General features: G+C 44.0%; 1 protein-coding gene across 4 annotated transcripts in view; it reads right to left on the bottom strand.

The window, feature by feature from the left end:
- Positions 1–16,580, bottom strand: part of KIAA0232 (KIAA0232 ortholog) — a 238,094-nt gene that overhangs the window by 19,912 nt on the left and 201,602 nt on the right. For all 4 annotated transcript variants that reach the window (XM_033949832.1, XM_033949813.1, XM_033949804.1 and 1 more), the window contains one exon: positions 4,093–4,201. In XM_033949832.1, coding sequence (XP_033805723.1) covers positions 4,093–4,201 — 109 coding nt within the window. The remainder of the gene's footprint in view (positions 1–4,092; positions 4,202–16,580) is intronic.

Raw genomic sequence — 16,580 nt, 5'->3', positions numbered from 1 at the left:
GATGAAATTCAGGAACAACTTTGGGAAGAAACTTTGGATGTGTATGTAGAACCACCTTGTCATGATGAAAAACTGTGAAGGGTGAATCTGCTACTAAGGCTTGCAACTCACTGACCCTCCTGGCAGAGGTGAGAGCAATAGGTGAGAAACTTGAGATGAGCCGTGGCCATTGGTTCAAATGGTGGCTTCATCAAACTGGAAGAACCCCTTCATGAATCTGGAGACTAAAGGATGAGCAGTAAGAGGCTTTCCCTCTACTGGTGCGTGATAAGCAGTAATAGCACTGAGATGAACTCTGACGGACATAGATTTAAGACCAGAGTCAGACAGAGAAAGTAGATAATCCAATTCGACTGCCAAGGAAGTTGGGTCATGATGATGAAGAAGACACCAGGAAGAAAACCTAGTCTACTTTTGTTGGTAACATTGTTGAGTGGCTGGTTCCTGGAGACATCAATAATGGAAAGTACAGGCTGAGAGACACATAAGTCAGAAGAACTTAACCAGAGAGAAACCAAGCTGTCAGGTGTAATGATTGCAGGTTGGGATGTAAGAGTGATTCCTGATTCTGAGTAAGCAGAGTAGGAAATATTGGAAGAGGTACTGGCTCCCTGGAGCTAAGCTGAAGTAGAAGGTTGAACCAATGTTGTCTGGGCCACCGTGGAGCAATGAGAATCCTGGTGGCTGCTTCTCGTTTGAGTTTGAAGAGAGTTCTCAACATGAGAGGAATTGGCGGGAATACATACAGAAACATGCCCGTCCAATCCAGGAAAAAGGCCTCTGCTTCCAGACGGAGAGGAGAGTAAAATCTGGAGCAAAACTGGGGCAACTGGTGATTGTAAGGAGCCACAAACAAGTCCACTTGTGGAGTGCACCATTGAGTAAAGATGGACTGGAGAGTTGCAGAGTTGAGAGTCCATTCGTGAGGCTGAAGAATTCTGATGAGGTTGACTGCTTACGGAATTCTTCTCCCCTTGAATGTAGACAGCCTTTAAGAAAGTTTGCGAGCCGTTGACCAAGTCCAGATTTTTTGGGCTTTCTGGCATAACAGGAGAGAGCCCGTGCCTCCTTGCTTGTTTATGTAGTACATTGCCACTTCATTGTGCAAAGAAGGAGGACTTGAGGGCAAAGAAGATGATGAAAAGCCTTGAGGGCAAAAAACATCGCTCTGAGTTCCAGGAAATCGATGTGACCTTGTGATGACCTCGTGATGGATGGGTAAATGGAAAAGGAGACCTCTGGATAGATTGGAGGTCATCCACCACTGAAGCGGCTGCAGAAGAGATGATGTCAGATATATGTTGTGAGAGACGATCTGTCACTTGAGACCACTGAGAAGCAAGGGTCCACTGAGGAGTGCGAAGATGTAGCCTTGCCAGTGGTGTCACATGGACAGTGGAAGCCATGTAGCCTAGAAGAACCATCTTGTGTCTGGCAGAGATGGATTGGAGATGAAGCAGTTGCTGACACAGACGTATGAGAGCTTGAAGGCAATCTGGAGGAAGAAAGGCTCTCATGAGGGTGGTGTCTAGGATGGCCCCAATAAATTGCAGAGGTTGAGTCAGAATGAGATGTGATTTGGGAAAGTTGACTTCGAATCCTAGAACCTGCAGAACAGAAATGGTCTGAGATGTTGCTTGGACCACTTCTTGCGACGACACAGCCTTGATTGACCAGTCATCCAGATAAGGAGAGACTTGAAGGCTGTGTGAACAGAGAGTTACAGCCACGACAGTCAGGCACTTCGTGAAGCCTCTGGGAGAAGATGCTAGGCTGAAGGGAAGAACCTTGTATTGGTAATGACATCGATTGATTTAAAACCGGAGGTACTTCCTGGAAGCCGGATGAATTGGAATGTGTGTGTAGGCTTCCTTGAGGTCCAGAGAACATAGCAAATTGTTCTGATTGAGGAGAGGATAAAGCAGGGCGAGAGATACCATCCTGAATTTCTCTTTGACTAGAAATTTGTTGATAGCTCTGAGATCCAGGATGAGTCTCAATCCTCTGGTCTTCTTGGGAACTAAGAAGTAATGGGAGTAGAATCCCCGCTGCTGCTGAGAGAGGGGGACTTCCTCGATAGCATTCAGCAGGAGAAGGGATTGAACCTCTTGAAGAAGAAGGGAGGACTGTGCAGGGTCCAAAGCAGACTCTCTTGGAGGATGGTCTGGTGGTAAGGTATGGAAATTGAGAATATAACCCAGATGAATGATGTTGAGGACCAGAGATCTGATGTTATGAACTCCCAGCGAGCTATGTAAAATTGAAGACGGCCTCCGATTGGCTGAGGCAAAGTCTGTAGAATGGTGACGGCTATATTCTGAAGGAACACATCAAAAAGGCTGAGGAGCCTTCTGAGGAGCAGGCTGTTGTTTTTGCTGCTGCTAATGCAGTTGTTGCTGTCTCTGTCTCCTTGGTTGAGGCAGAACAGGATCTGTGGATTTTGCAGCAAATCTTCTCTGATAGGAAAATTGTGGTCTGAAAGGACAAGGTTTCTTTTTGGGCTTCACCAGAATGTCCCACCGGGTTTCATGTGTGGACAATTTCTGGGTAGTGGTATCAGTAGAATCATCAAAAAGACAAGGAGCATTGGCCAACCTGTCCTGATGATTGATGTCCAGCTCTGAGACTCGAAGCCAGGCCAGACGTCTCATGGCAACTGACATTGCTGCAGTCCGGGAAGCGAGTTCAAAAGTGTCATAAATGGAACAAACCATGTACTTACAAAGCCGTAGCAGGTCAGCCATGAAAAGTTGAAAAGCAGGAAGCTTACGTGGGAGGTGTTTTTGGAATGTAGCGACTTGCTTGACCAGATGTTTCATGTACAGAGAGAAATGAAAAGTGTAGTTACCAGACCGATTGGCCAGCATAGCATTTTGGAATAGCCTCTTGCCAAACCGGTCCTTTCTGCCAGGAGAGGCAGAGGCATACACACTAGCCCACAAGGATTTCTTTAAGGTAGATTCAACCAGGAGAGACTCATGAGGAAGCTGGGGTTTATCAAATACTGGAATAGAGACTACCTTATACAAAGAGTCCAATTTACGAGGAGCCACTGGAATGGTAAGTGTTATTTCCTGCTGGAGACAGTTTGATACTGAAGGTACAGGGAACATTCCATCTAAGATGTTAATCAGTTCTACCTCCACCTGCTGGTAGATGTGTGCTATCCCACTAGTCTCTGGATTCATCTGCTGCTGTTGCTAAGAAAATTTAAATATCTCTAAGGCATAAAGGCACAGGAGGCGAGTCTTAATTGAAAAGAAACACTGGAATGGGAGGGCACTGGATGAAAAAGCAAAGGGTAAAGACTCGCAATCTAAGGAAACACACAAAGAATCATGGCTGCATGGAATAATAATAACAACTTTATTTTTCTATTCCGCCATAGTCAGACGACTTCTAGGCGGTTCACATTGAAAGAAGGCTGGACATTCAGCGAATTACAAATGCATGAGGGGGAATGTTACAGAAGAAAAGGGTAGTAAGGGAAGGAAAAGTAAGAGGGGTTGTAAGGGGCGGGAAGTGAGAGGGGTTGCCTGAGAGATTGCTTTGGGTTTGTAGGGGGAAAAGCGTGGTGAGCGAAGGTCTCCCAGTGGAGAAACTATTTCAAGAAAGCTTGGGACAAGTACATGGGATCTCTTAGGGAGAGAAGAATAGGAGATGGTATATATGGGCAGACTGGATAGACCATAAGCCCTTTACCTGCCATCATTTTCTATGATTCTAATGGCATTAGAACATGTTAATGCAGTGGTGCACTTTAGTAAATCTAGCTCAGAGAAGGTTGCAACAAGTAAAGAAAGAATGCTAGAACAAAAATGTCAAACAAGAATAGCACAGATAGCACAGTAAGTTAAGATTCATTCGCATTTATAAATTGGTTTGGCTCAATCAATCCTACTATACCTGGGAACAGTATATCCCAAGACTTTGCATCTACTGCAATTCTCAGTAGCTACATCAAAAACTATTGCATGCTTCAATGATCCTGAAACATCTTGACAAATGTACAGAACTTGTAGTTTAAAATAGCAACTTATACATGCACAAAACATATTCTTGCCTTGAAAGCTTCAATTATAATTTTCTTACCTTCACAATTTGATCCAGGAAGAAGTGGAAAATATAGTGCCTTTTCCCACCAGCACTTTTTTTGCTGGCTAGCACTCACTCCTTGCAGTTCAACACTTAATGCAGGAAACTGTTCAATAACAAATGAACAGTTAGTGCTAATAAATATATTACCAATTCAAAACAAACTTGCACATATATAATTTCAATTACAGCTATTTTTATTGCTTCTCTTCATATTAATATCATTAAATACAATTAGCTTTTATCAACAAACAATGAGAGTCAAAACACTGATATTTAATATAAATTGTGATAAGAGGCATGCTGAAACAATCTGTGGCCCAAATTTGCCACTTAGGGCTCCTTTTACGAAGCCGTATTAGTGGCTTTATCACATGCACCTTTTTAGTGCGCGTTAACCCCCGCACTAGCTGAAAAACTACTGCTTGCTCAAGAGGAGGCGGTAGCAGCTAGCACGGCCAGCAAATTAGCGTTAAACCGCTAATGCAGCTTTGTAAAAGGAGCCCTTTTGGCCAATATTAAAACTGAAACCATCACCCACCTACCCCCACTCCCTCAAGGCAGAGAGTACAACTTCCAGCAAACAAGGAGTCTCACCCTCCTCTACTTTTAAAAGCCCTGGAAGTCTAGTAGCTCTTCACGCAGGAGCAATCCAGTCTTTTACCCATTACAACAGGGGTGCCTACACTTTTTTGGCTTGTGAGCTACTTTTAAAATGACTAAGTCAGAATGATCTACCAACAATAAAAATACTAAACATATACCCCCTCTTTTACTACAGTGCGCTAGCTGATTTAGCGCGCGCTAAGTACTAATGCGCCCATTATATTCTATGGATGCGTTAGCATTTAGTGCGCGCTAAATCAGCTAGTGCACCTTAGTAAAAGACCCCCCATTTTTATTTATATATATATATATATATATATATATATACACACACACACACATATACACACCGAGTGCACCTCTTCTGTTCTCCCGACCTCGTTCCATTCCCCAACAAACAACTCTCTGTCCTTCCAGGAGTTCAGATTTTCTTCCTCTCTCCTCCACCCCTATTGGCAACATGTCTCCCTCCTCTGTTCTGTTCTTGCATCCCTCTGTCTCTTCTGTCTGCATCTTCCATAATCCAACATCTGCTCCCCCCCTCTTCTGCCTCCCCTTTGTTTCAGGTTTCTCCCTCTCGCTATCTTCCTTTTGCTAACATTTTGAGTCCTCCTACCTTTGGTCCAGGTCTTTGTCTCTCTCACTTTCTTTGTCTTCCCCCTCCCCAGGTCCTGGCATCTCTCTCTCCTCTGTTCAGAGTGTTTCCCCTCTCTAACCGCTCTAGGAGTCCAGGATCTGCCTAATTAGATTGTGAGCCTTTGGGACAATTAGGGAATTTCCAAGTACTTATCTTATTTATTTTTATTTATTGTATCTTTTAATGCATTCATTTTTGTAAACCGCTTAGAAACCTCACGGTTATTAACGGTATATAAGAATTAAATTAAATTAAAAATATCTTCCCCCTCCCTTTTGGTTCAAGGCTGCTTTCCCACCCCTCCTTCAAGGTCCTTTCTTCTCCCCCCACCCCCCCGATCCAGCGTCTCTAAGGCAAACCCTCTCCCGCCGGGGTCCTTGTCACGGGCACAATTTTACCCCGATGTGCGGGGCCTTACCTCCGCTGCATCCCTGCACACAGTGACTGTCAGATCAGTTCTCACCTCCATTCTTCCCTTTGGGCCTACCACAGTTGAAAGTTAATTACGGCAGCTTGCAGAGCGAATGTAGCAGGCTGCTGTCGGCTTCTGTAGCACGCTCCCTCTGCCGCAGTCCTGCACCTCCTCTGACGTCGGGGGTGGGACCGCGGCAGAGGGAACGTGCTACAGAGGCTGACGGCAGCCTGCTACGTTTGCTCTGCAGGCTGCCGTAATTACAGTACTTTAAAGGTGAGAAAGTGACTGGGGGAATGCTAGGGAGAACACTGGCTCTGTGATCTACCGGCACTGCGTTTGTGATCGACCGGTAGATCGCGATCAACGTTTTGGGCACCCCTGCATTACAATTTCAAATCTCAAAAATAGCAGTGAAGCTGCTGCAAAAGTACTAGAATGAATTTGCTTGTGCAACTGGGATGAGCAAGAATGAATCAGAAAGACTGCTGCCCAATAAGCCACTAAACTACCACGACTTTTAATGGTAGGGCCGGAGAGGGATGATACGATGAAGATGTTTAAATACCTATATACCAGCTATCTTGCCATGTATAACTCCAAATGCAAAGAACTAAACTTTGATATATAGACACTGGGGATATCTCAGAACGCTACTCTGAAAAATATCAGCGTAGCAGCACTCCTCACTGAGTTCACCCTGTGTATATCAAACCTAATATTTTTTTCTTTTTATATTTTATAGTTCAACTGGTAACTTGTCATGAAAATTTTTTTTAAACATATTAATTTTATAAATATTTCTTCATCTTTTTTGCTTATAAAAACTTCATCTTATTGTTAAAGCATTCCATTTTCAAAAATTCACTAATGGATAATGCACTTATTTTATATATATCAACTGTTCCCCACCAACGCGTTTCACCTTCTTCTTCAGTACGGGGCTAGTGCTGCAACTACACAAAAAAATACACAGATTACCTTATAGTATACTTACAAAACTATACCATTCAATAAAAACCAAACACACCAACCTGTTGGCTTACACTATTCCATTCTGCGGCCTCTCTAACATTCAAATATGGCCGCAGCATTCCTTGCAAGCTATTTATATCCCAACCCCATGACATCAAAAGACATACACCAATCAGCAGCATTCTTCCTAAAGTGTCATGCTTCTTGGAACAACCCCCAATCACTAGAGAGCAAAAGCAAAAACCTTAAATGGAACCCGAAAAGATGAACGTATGTTAAACCTAAAAGAACTACGCTGGATGCATGAGTTAAATACCATGCAACCTAGAGGTTTGAATGAAATGAGTGACTGGATGGCTTTAGCTGAATGAGTGGGTTCGGTAGCCAAATAAATCTTTTTGGGTTCCTTTTAGGGTTTTTGCTTTTGCTCTCTAGTGATTGGGGGTTGTTCCAAGAAGCATGATACTTTAAGAAGAATGCTGCTGTTTGGTGTGTGTCTTTTGACATCATGGGTGTGGGATATAAATAGCTTGCAAGGAATACCGCAGCCATATTTAAATGTTAGAACGGCCGCAGAATGGAATGGTGTAAGCCAACAGGTTGGTGTGTTTGGTTTTTATTGAATGGTATAGTTTTGTAAGTATACTATAAGGTAATCTGTGTGTTTTTTGGTGTAGTTGCAGCACTAGCCCCGTCCTGAAGAAGGCGAAATGCGTTGGTGGGGAACAGTGCAGCCACACAGTTGATATATATAAAATAAGTGCATTATCCATTAGTGAATTTTTGAAAATGGAATGCTTTAATAATAAGATGAAGTTTTTATAAGCAAAAAAGATGAAGAAAATATTTATAAAATTAATATATTTAAAGAAAATTTTCTTGACAAGTTACGAGTTGAACTATAAACTATAAAATATAAAAATAAAAAAATATTAGGTTTGATATACACAGGGTGTGAGGAGTGCTGTTACGCTGATATTTTTCAGAGTAGCATTCTGAGATATCCCCAGTGTCTATATATCAAAGTTTAGTTCTTTGCATTTGGAGTTATACATGGCAAGATAGCTGGTTTGCTTTGGACTGTTATTGAATACTTGCCACAAAGCCATTGATTTCTACTAAATACCTACATGGCATAAATGTGCATGTGCACAAGACAAGATTCTTTCATTTGAAAGGAAGCTCTGGAATGAGACAACATAGAATGAAGTTAAGAGGTGATAGACTCGGATGCAATTTAAGGAAATACTTTTTTTACAGAAAGGGTGGTAGATACGTGGAATAGTCTCTGGGTAGAGGTGGTGGAGAAAAAGCAGCTACTTACCATAACAGGTGTTATCCGGGGACAGCAGGAAGATATTCTCACATGTGGGTAACGTCATCCAAGGAACCTGGTACTGACAATGCAAAAGTGCATTATCACTTTAAGCTTTTGAAGTTTCTAGACTGCCCGCACCATGAATGTGTGACTGCCTTCACACCCATTGGCTCGCAGTTCCTCAGTTTCATAGACAAGCTAAGAAGCCAACCAGGGGAGGTGGGAGGGATGTGAGAATATCTGCCTGCTGTCCCCAGATGGAGGGAGTGTTGGCAATTAAGAGGAAAATAAATGCTGTAGCACTGTTTGGCCGAATTTGGAACAAATTAGGCTCGCAAACCAAGGTACCACTGTATCTTCAATGGGAGTAGACCGTAAAAAAAGCTACTGATGCTGCCACTGCTCTGAATTTGTGTGCTGTAACACATCTCTTGAGATGCAGCCCAGCCTGAACATAGCAGAATGAAATGCAGGCCGCTAACCACGTAGAAATAGTTCTTTTGGTTACAGGAAGGCCCAATCTGTTAGGATGAAAGGAGACAAACAGTTGAGGTGAAGACCTGTGTGGCTTAGTGCTTTGTAAAAAATAAGCCAAGACCCGCTAACAGTCCAAAGTAGAAATAAAAACATGATAGCAGATAAAGGCCAATGGCCCATCTAATCTGTCCATCCGCAGTAACCCCCTACATCGGGCGGGAAGGCACTCTCGCATACGTGGTGCGGCAGTCGTGAACTTTCTGAAGTTCTTCAAGCAAGATTGCTTGTGAAGCTGTCCGCATCGGGTCTCCGTTGATGACATCACCCATATGTTGAGAATAAGCTGCCTGCTTGTCCTGAGTTAAAGATCATTTCCTATATATTTTATGTTGGAGAGACGGTTCTGAACATTGGTGTCTAGATCAGAAATTCACAGCCATGCCTACCTCCACATTGCAATACACACTGCTAAAGTGCAAGAGGTGATGTCAAAGGCATCAAATGTAGATTGTACCATCTGTTTTCTGGTTTCTAGGATATCATTAGTCAAATGTTGGTAAGATTTGAAATTCTCTCATGTAATACTGTATACTTGTATATAAAAAGAAAATCCTGGAGAGGGCAAGGCCATGCATTACCCCAACATTGAAGATTGATGGCAGCATGTTTAGGTGGGTAAGTGCGATGTTTGTCCAGAAGTGGGTCCCGGTGTAAGAGAGCAGTGCTAAGGGGTAGAGGTTTGGTTCTGGTGTATGACAGCAGCACCAGTCATCTTTGGGGAGGCGGTGTGTAAGTTATATTCTCCTAAATATCATAAAGTGAAAGCAGAACTGTATTCAAAATAAACAAAAACTATACACCAAAATAAATACAGAAAATAATATTTTGATATCAATTGCAAGGGGGAAAAAGACCTCAAATGTCTCCATGCCCTAAGCTCATGGCTTGTTTCAAAGGACACAATGGGGGCAAGGGTATTATATCTTAGGTATGAAAAACCCCTTATTTTTGCAAAAGTGAGAAATAGTGCCAAAAGCAAAAAAACTCTTGTGTTTAAATATTTAGCTAGTGCACATCCTTCATAAGATTATGAAGTGGAACTTTTATGCAGTCTTTAGGCCACTTTTTGGAGTCCAGCACTTCCATGAGTTTTGCTCGAGGCTCTGCCTCAGACTCCATGTCAATAGGAAACACTTCTCCCATCTTTCTTATGAGGTTAGGAAAAGACAGATATTCAGGAGGTGACCTTTGATGAGTAGGTGGAAGAGATTAAAGAAGGAATTACATAAGACTCATCTGCAGACAAATCTGGATAGTCAGCATTGATAATCTGGAAAAGCATTGTGACAAGTCTGAGTCATTCTTCTCATAATCAGTCCTTGCAGATGTACATTGTCAAGGCGAGCATAGATGTAAACATCAAGGAAATCGTCGAGAATCAGGTCAAGTCAAGGTTTGGGTGCTGTACTTTTTGTATGGTCAAAAAAGTGTGGGGAAAAAATGCAAAGGATCTCTAATTAGAAAACAAATGGTATAAATTAAAGAACTAAGGCTGGTACTGAACAGACTAGTACAGTTGTGGGAATGCTACATTACATGGACGATATCCAACTGATCATTCTGTTAAAGAAGCAAAACATGAAAACTAAAAAAAAAGATCAAAACATGCCTGGGAAAAATCTTTGGATGGCTCCAAACAAATGGACTAGTAGCCAACAAGGAGAAAACTGAACTATTATTAATTAATTAACAAATGGGGAAGAAATAGCCCAAGGTGCTTAGTGAGCTGCGTGATGTCCTGGCAGAACCGCTATCAGGACTCTTCAATCTCTCCCTAAGTTCGGGGAGAGTCTCCATAGACTGGAAAACAGCTAACGTCATTCCACTGCACAAAAAGGGTTGCAGGGCAGAGGCTGCAAACTAGACCAGTGAGTCTCACATCAATAGTATGCAAACTCATGGAAACACTAATCAAACGTAAATTAGACGCAATCTTGGATGAGGAGAATCTACGGGATCCCAATCAACACGGATTCACCAAGGGTAGGTCCTGCCAATCCAATCTCATCAGCTTCTTTGACTGGGTAACAAAACAGCTAGACTTTGGAGAATCCGTGGACGTCGTATACCTAGACTTAAGCAAAGCTTTTGATAGCGTCCCGCATCGCAGGCTGTTGAGCAAGATGAAATCAATGGGGCTGGGAGAAACACTAACTACATGGGTCAATGACTGGCTGAGTGGCAGACTTCAGAGGGTGGTAGTTAACGGTACCCTCTCTAAAACATCGGAGGTGACCAGTGGAGTACAACAGGGCTCAGTCTTGGGCATGCTCCTTTTCAACATATTCATAGGGGACCTAACTCAGGGGCTTCTAGGTAAGTTAACGTTATTCGCTGACGACGCCAAACTATGCAATATAGTGAGAGACGGCAATTCACCCGATAGTATGACACAGGACCTACATTTGTTGGAGCTTTGGTCCTCGACCTGGCAGCTGGGCTTCAAAGCTAAGAAATGCAAGATCATGCACCTCGGCAGCAGAAATCCGTGCAGAACTTACACCTTGAATGGTGAGACCTTAGCTAGAACTTCAACAGAACGAGACTTGGGAGTGATCATCAGCGCAGACATGAAAAATGCTGATCATGTGGAGAAGGCTTCATCTAAGGCAAGACAGTTGTTAGGTTGCATCCGCAGGAGTTTTGTCAGCCGGAAGCCTGAAGTCATAATGCCATTATACAGAACCATGGTGAGGCCTCATTTGGAATACTGTGTGCAATTCTGGAGGCCACACTACCGAAAAGATGTGCTGAGAGTAGAGTCGGTGCAACGGATGCCCACCAGGATGGTCTCGGGGCTCAAGGATCTATCGTACGAGGAAAGGCTGAAAAATTTGCGGCTATACTCACTCGAGGAACTTAGGGAGAGAGGAGACATGATCGAAACGTTTAAGTATATTACCGGCCGTATCGAGATGGAAGAAGAGGTTCTCTTTCTCAAAGGACCCTCAGCCACAAGAGGGCATCCGCTCAAACTCAGGGGCGAGAAATTTCATGGCGACACCAGGAAATATTTCTTCACCGAGAGTGGTTGATCAAGGTAAACAGCGTGCAAGAATTTAAGAGCAAATGGGATGCCCATGTGGGATCCCTTAGAGGGTTAAGCCAAGGGAACCTGTCACCAGGAGTGGGATCCCTAGGATAGTAGACTTGGGGGTGGGTCAGTAGAGTGGGCAGACCTGATGGGCTATGGCCCTTATCTGCCGTCATCTTCTATGTAACTAACATTGATTGGCAATACCATAAAATCTTCCATTGATGGGGTGAGAAATCTAGGGGTATGGTTGAATACAAACCTAGACGTGACAATACAGATCAAACACATTGTGAAAAATGCATATGGCAAACTCTACTGGGTCAAAGAACTTAAGCCCTACCTTACCCGCAAAGCAATGTCCAACGTAGTAATAACCCTGGTACTCTCAATTTTTGACTACTGAAATGCAATCCTACTGGGTGTCCCAAAATACATGATTAAACAGATTTAAATGGTACAAAATTCAGTAGCAAGATTTCTGCTGGGAAAATTGAGGCACACAAGTGCCACCCCACTACTGAAAGAACTACACTGGCTCCGGATTGAAAAAGGGGTGAAATTCAAGATCCTACTGCTGACAGACAAAATAATTCATTTCTCTGAACCACAATATCTAGCAGCCAGACTGCATCAGCACACAACACTCGTACCACGCTTGAGCCAAAATCACCTGCTGGAAAATCCCTCCTTCAGAGACATTAAATACAAAAGCGTTAGGAAAAGAATGTTCTCGGTGATGGCTCCAAGGTGGTGGAATGCCCTCTCAAAGGAACTAAAACTAGAAAAAGATACCGAAAAGTTCAAGAAAGGGATATAGTCCATCCTCTTCATAGACTACTTAGCAAATAAAATGACATAAAGGAGAGTTGGCTAGCCCCTCCTCCCCCTCATATCAGGAATTCGATAGAACACAAAAGGATAATAAACCAAGGGCTGAAGCCCAGAAAACTAGACTGAGGAGTATAATACAGTCAAACCTCAGGTTACGAGTGCACCGGTTTGTGAGTGTTTTGCAAGACGAGCAAAACATTCGTAAAATTGGTGCCTCGGAAACCGAGCTTGACTCGATTTACGAGCGCCTCCCCACTGCGATCCGGCATCTCCGCTGTGATCTGGCAACCCCCGCCTGGCTCGCGTCCTCCCCCCTGTAATCTGGCATCCCCCACTCACATTGTCTTACCCCATCTGGCATCAGCATCAACGCACAGGACATGCCGGTCGAAGATCTGCTCTTTTCCTTGTGCTGGGCCTTGAGGTGACACCAGGAAATTCTTTTTCACTGAAAGGGTGATTGATCGTTGGAATAGTCTTCCACTGCAGGTGATTGTGGCCAGCAGCGTGCCTGATTTTAAGGCCAAATGGGATCAACACGTGGGTTCTATTTGCTAAGTAAAGGTAGGGGAGGGTCATTAGGGTGGGCAGACTAGATGGGCCGTGGCCCTTATCTGCCGTCTATTTCTATGTTTCTATTGTAACACTTTTTACAGAAGCTTTTGCAAACCGCTCTGAATTGACTCCCCAGTTTTGGTAGTAGTATAGAAGCTCACAATAAACAATGTATGTTGATTCGGTGTAGGATGGGCTGGGGAGGGTATCAGTGGGAACTCTACTAACTTGGACATTACTGTCCAGACTTTACAGTAGATATACTGCAAACAACGGGATGGTTGGATAGGCTGGAGTGAGCTTAGATGGCAACTTCAGCAGTTGGAACCTAGGACAATACCAGGTGGACTTTAGTCTATGACCCAGAAATATCAAAGAAGAGAAGTTAATTTAATCGTGTATTTTTAATGAGAATAACTAATGGGCAGACTGGATGGGCCGTTCAGGTCTTTATCTGCTATCATTTACTATGCTACTAAGTTTTAATTCAAGGCTGTATAGGGCCTTATTATATCATTTGCCTGTAGCCTGCAGGTCTGAACATAAATGGAAAGTTTTCTAAGTGCTGGTTTTCATGGTCAACAGTGGGAGACCCTGTATACTAGACTTTTGCAGGTGTGCATTGCTTCCAATGTCATAGAAAATGGATATAAAATCCTCCTTCAGTGGGATTATATTCCAGCTTACCTCAAATGGATATTTGGGTCAGTCACGGGGTTTTATTGGAGAGAATGTACTCATGATGGAACTTCTGTACAAATCTGGTGGGGCTGCAACAAGATGCAACAGTTTTGGGAGATGGTTTTGCACCTATTGGAGATTTTGCACATTTAAATTCCTCTGGACAGTGCAGTCTATTTGCTCAACAGTTCACTCTCTAATGTGTAGAAGAATGCAGCAATTGATTGCTTTGATAGTGACAGCAGCTAGGATAACCTTGGCTTTTTATTGGCAAACTGCAGAACTGCCTACAAAAGATCAACTACTGGTCAAGATAGATAATTTCTATTTGATGTCGAAATTAACTGCTCACAAGAAAGATGGTATGGAGCGCTTTCACAGCATATGGCTGTCTTATTGGGTTCATAGTCTAAAGCACGCGAGGACAAAGGCGTGCCGACAACCGAGCGTGGACAACTGAGCGCAGGACTTTATCGCGCCAAAGAAAAACCATATTTTAAAGGGCTCTGACGGGGGGTGTTGGTGGGGAACCCTCCCACTTTACTTAATAGAGATCGCGCTAGCGTTTGGGGGGTTGTAACTCCCCTCATTATACTGGAAACTTAACTTTTTCCCTGTTTTTTAGGGAAAAAGTTAAGTTTTTAGTATAATGTGGGGGATTACACCCCCACACCCCCCCAACATGGCAGCGTGAGGCAGCGCGATCTCTATTAAGTAGAGTGGGGGGTTCCCCCCCACACCCCTTGTCAGAGCCCTTTAAAATACGGGTTTTCTTCAGCGCGATTAAGCCCTGTGCTCAGTTGTCCACGCTCGGTTATCGGCGCACCTTTGTCCTCGTGCGCTTTTGATCCTTCACCGCCTTATTGGGAATGGAGAGCACGGAACTGATAAGTGGGTTCTTTGGGTGCACAGTCCTGTAAGGAATAATCTTGAGGAAGTCAGCTCTCTTAGTAGAGGGAGTGGGGGTTATTTGCATATCATTGGAGTGGGGGTTATTTGCATATCACTGGATTTTTATTTCAATAGTGTCTGGTTTATTTCAATAGTGTCTGGGAGGAAACTTTTGGACAAAGGGACTGAGTGGAAATCTTCAGAAAAAGGGCCCACAGATGCAATGCAGGGGCCCAGTGCCCAAATGAATCTAACAGGCAGGGTCGAGAGAGAACAATGGGAGCCAGGGGACCATCCAAAAAAGGGGATACTGGCTGGGGGCAGAACGGACACGCCACGGGAGGTGGATAATAATAATAATAATAATAATAACCGAGTAATAATAATGACCGAGTAAAGGCAAGCCAGGTGGGAGCGCCGAGCCATGGAAAGAAAACAGCAGGGCGGGCGACAAATCAGGACCTATATTGCCTCTACACAAATGCGAGGAGCCTCAGGGCCAAAATGGGAGAGTTGAAAATTATAGCCAGTCAAAAAGCCCTAGACATAATTGGAATCACAGAAACGTGGTGGGCTGATGACAATAAATGGGATGTGGTCATACCAGGGTACAAACTTTACAGGAGAGACAGGACACACAAGAAGGGTGGAGGAATAGCGCTATACATAAAGGACTCCATACCCTCAACCAAAATGGAAACAGCAGTAAGGGCGGACGGCTTGGAATCAATATGGGTTAAGCTACCAGGAGGATCTGAGCAGACATCAAATTGGGTCTATACTATCGTCCGCCTGGCCAATCGGAAGAAATCGACCGGGACCTGGAGACTGAACTGCGGCAGGTATGCAAGAATGGAAGTGTGGTGGTGATGGGGGACTTCAACTACCCTGGGATAGACTGGAGTATCGGGCACTCAAGTTGCGTGAGAGAGACCAAATTCCTGGAAGCCACGAGGGACTGTTTCCTGGAGCAGCTGGTCACGGAACCTACACGAGGAGAAGCTACTCTTGATCTAATCTTCAGTGGACTGGGGGGACCTGCAAAGGAAGTAGCAGTATTAGACCCACTGGGGAACAGCGATCATAACATGATCCAGTGCAGACTAGAACTGGGATCATCCAGGGTGAAAAGAACCACAACAACAGCGCTCAACTTCAGAAAAGGAAATTATGATGCAATGAGGAAAATGGTGGGGAAGAAACTCAACGGCAGCACAAGGAAGATAAGAGTCCGTAGAAAGCGCCTGGACCCTGCTCAAGCGTACAGTGCATGAAGCACAGAACCTGTACGTCCCCAGGTTCAGAAAAGAGTGCAAGAAAAATCGAATAAAGAACCCAGCATGGATAACGGCTGCTGTAAAAAAGGCGATCAGTGACAAGAAAGCATTGTTCAAAAAATGGAAACAGGACCAAACGCAGGCCAACCAAAAGGAACACAAGGAAAGCCAGAAGGAGTGCCACCGAGTGGTTAGGAGAGCAAAGAGGGAATATGAAGAGAGACTAGCGGGAGAGGCAAAAAATTTCAAATCATTCTTCAGGTACGTAAAGGGAAAGCAACCAGCGAGGGAGGAAGTGGGGCCCTTGGATGATGGGGATAGAAAGAGAGTAGTGAGGGAGGAAAAAGAAATAGCTGACAAGTTAAATGACTTCTTTATGTCGGTCTTCACGAGGGAGGACACATCCAACATTCCGGAACCAGAGGAAATAGAAAATGGAGATCAAGATAGCAAGCTGGTCCAACTAGAGGTGAGCCAGGAGGATGTCCTCAGGCAGATAGACAAGCTAAAGAGCGACAAGTCGCCAGGTCCGGACGGCATTCACCCAAGGGTGCTCAAGGAATTAAGGAATGAAATAGCAGAGACACTTCAGCAAATATGCAACCTATCCCTAAAAACTGGAGAGATCCCGGAGGACTGGAAAATAGCTAATGTCACGCCCATCTTCAAGAAGGGTTCAAGGGGCGACCCGGGAAACTATAGGCCGGTGAGCCTCACATCGGTCCCGG

Source organism: Geotrypetes seraphini, chromosome 1 (genome assembly GCF_902459505.1).
Source record: "Geotrypetes seraphini chromosome 1, aGeoSer1.1, whole genome shotgun sequence".
NCBI lineage: Eukaryota > Metazoa > Chordata > Amphibia > Gymnophiona > Dermophiidae > Geotrypetes > Geotrypetes seraphini.
The sequence above is the reverse complement of the archived record's forward strand: the minus strand, read 5'-3'. Positions and strand labels throughout refer to the sequence as shown.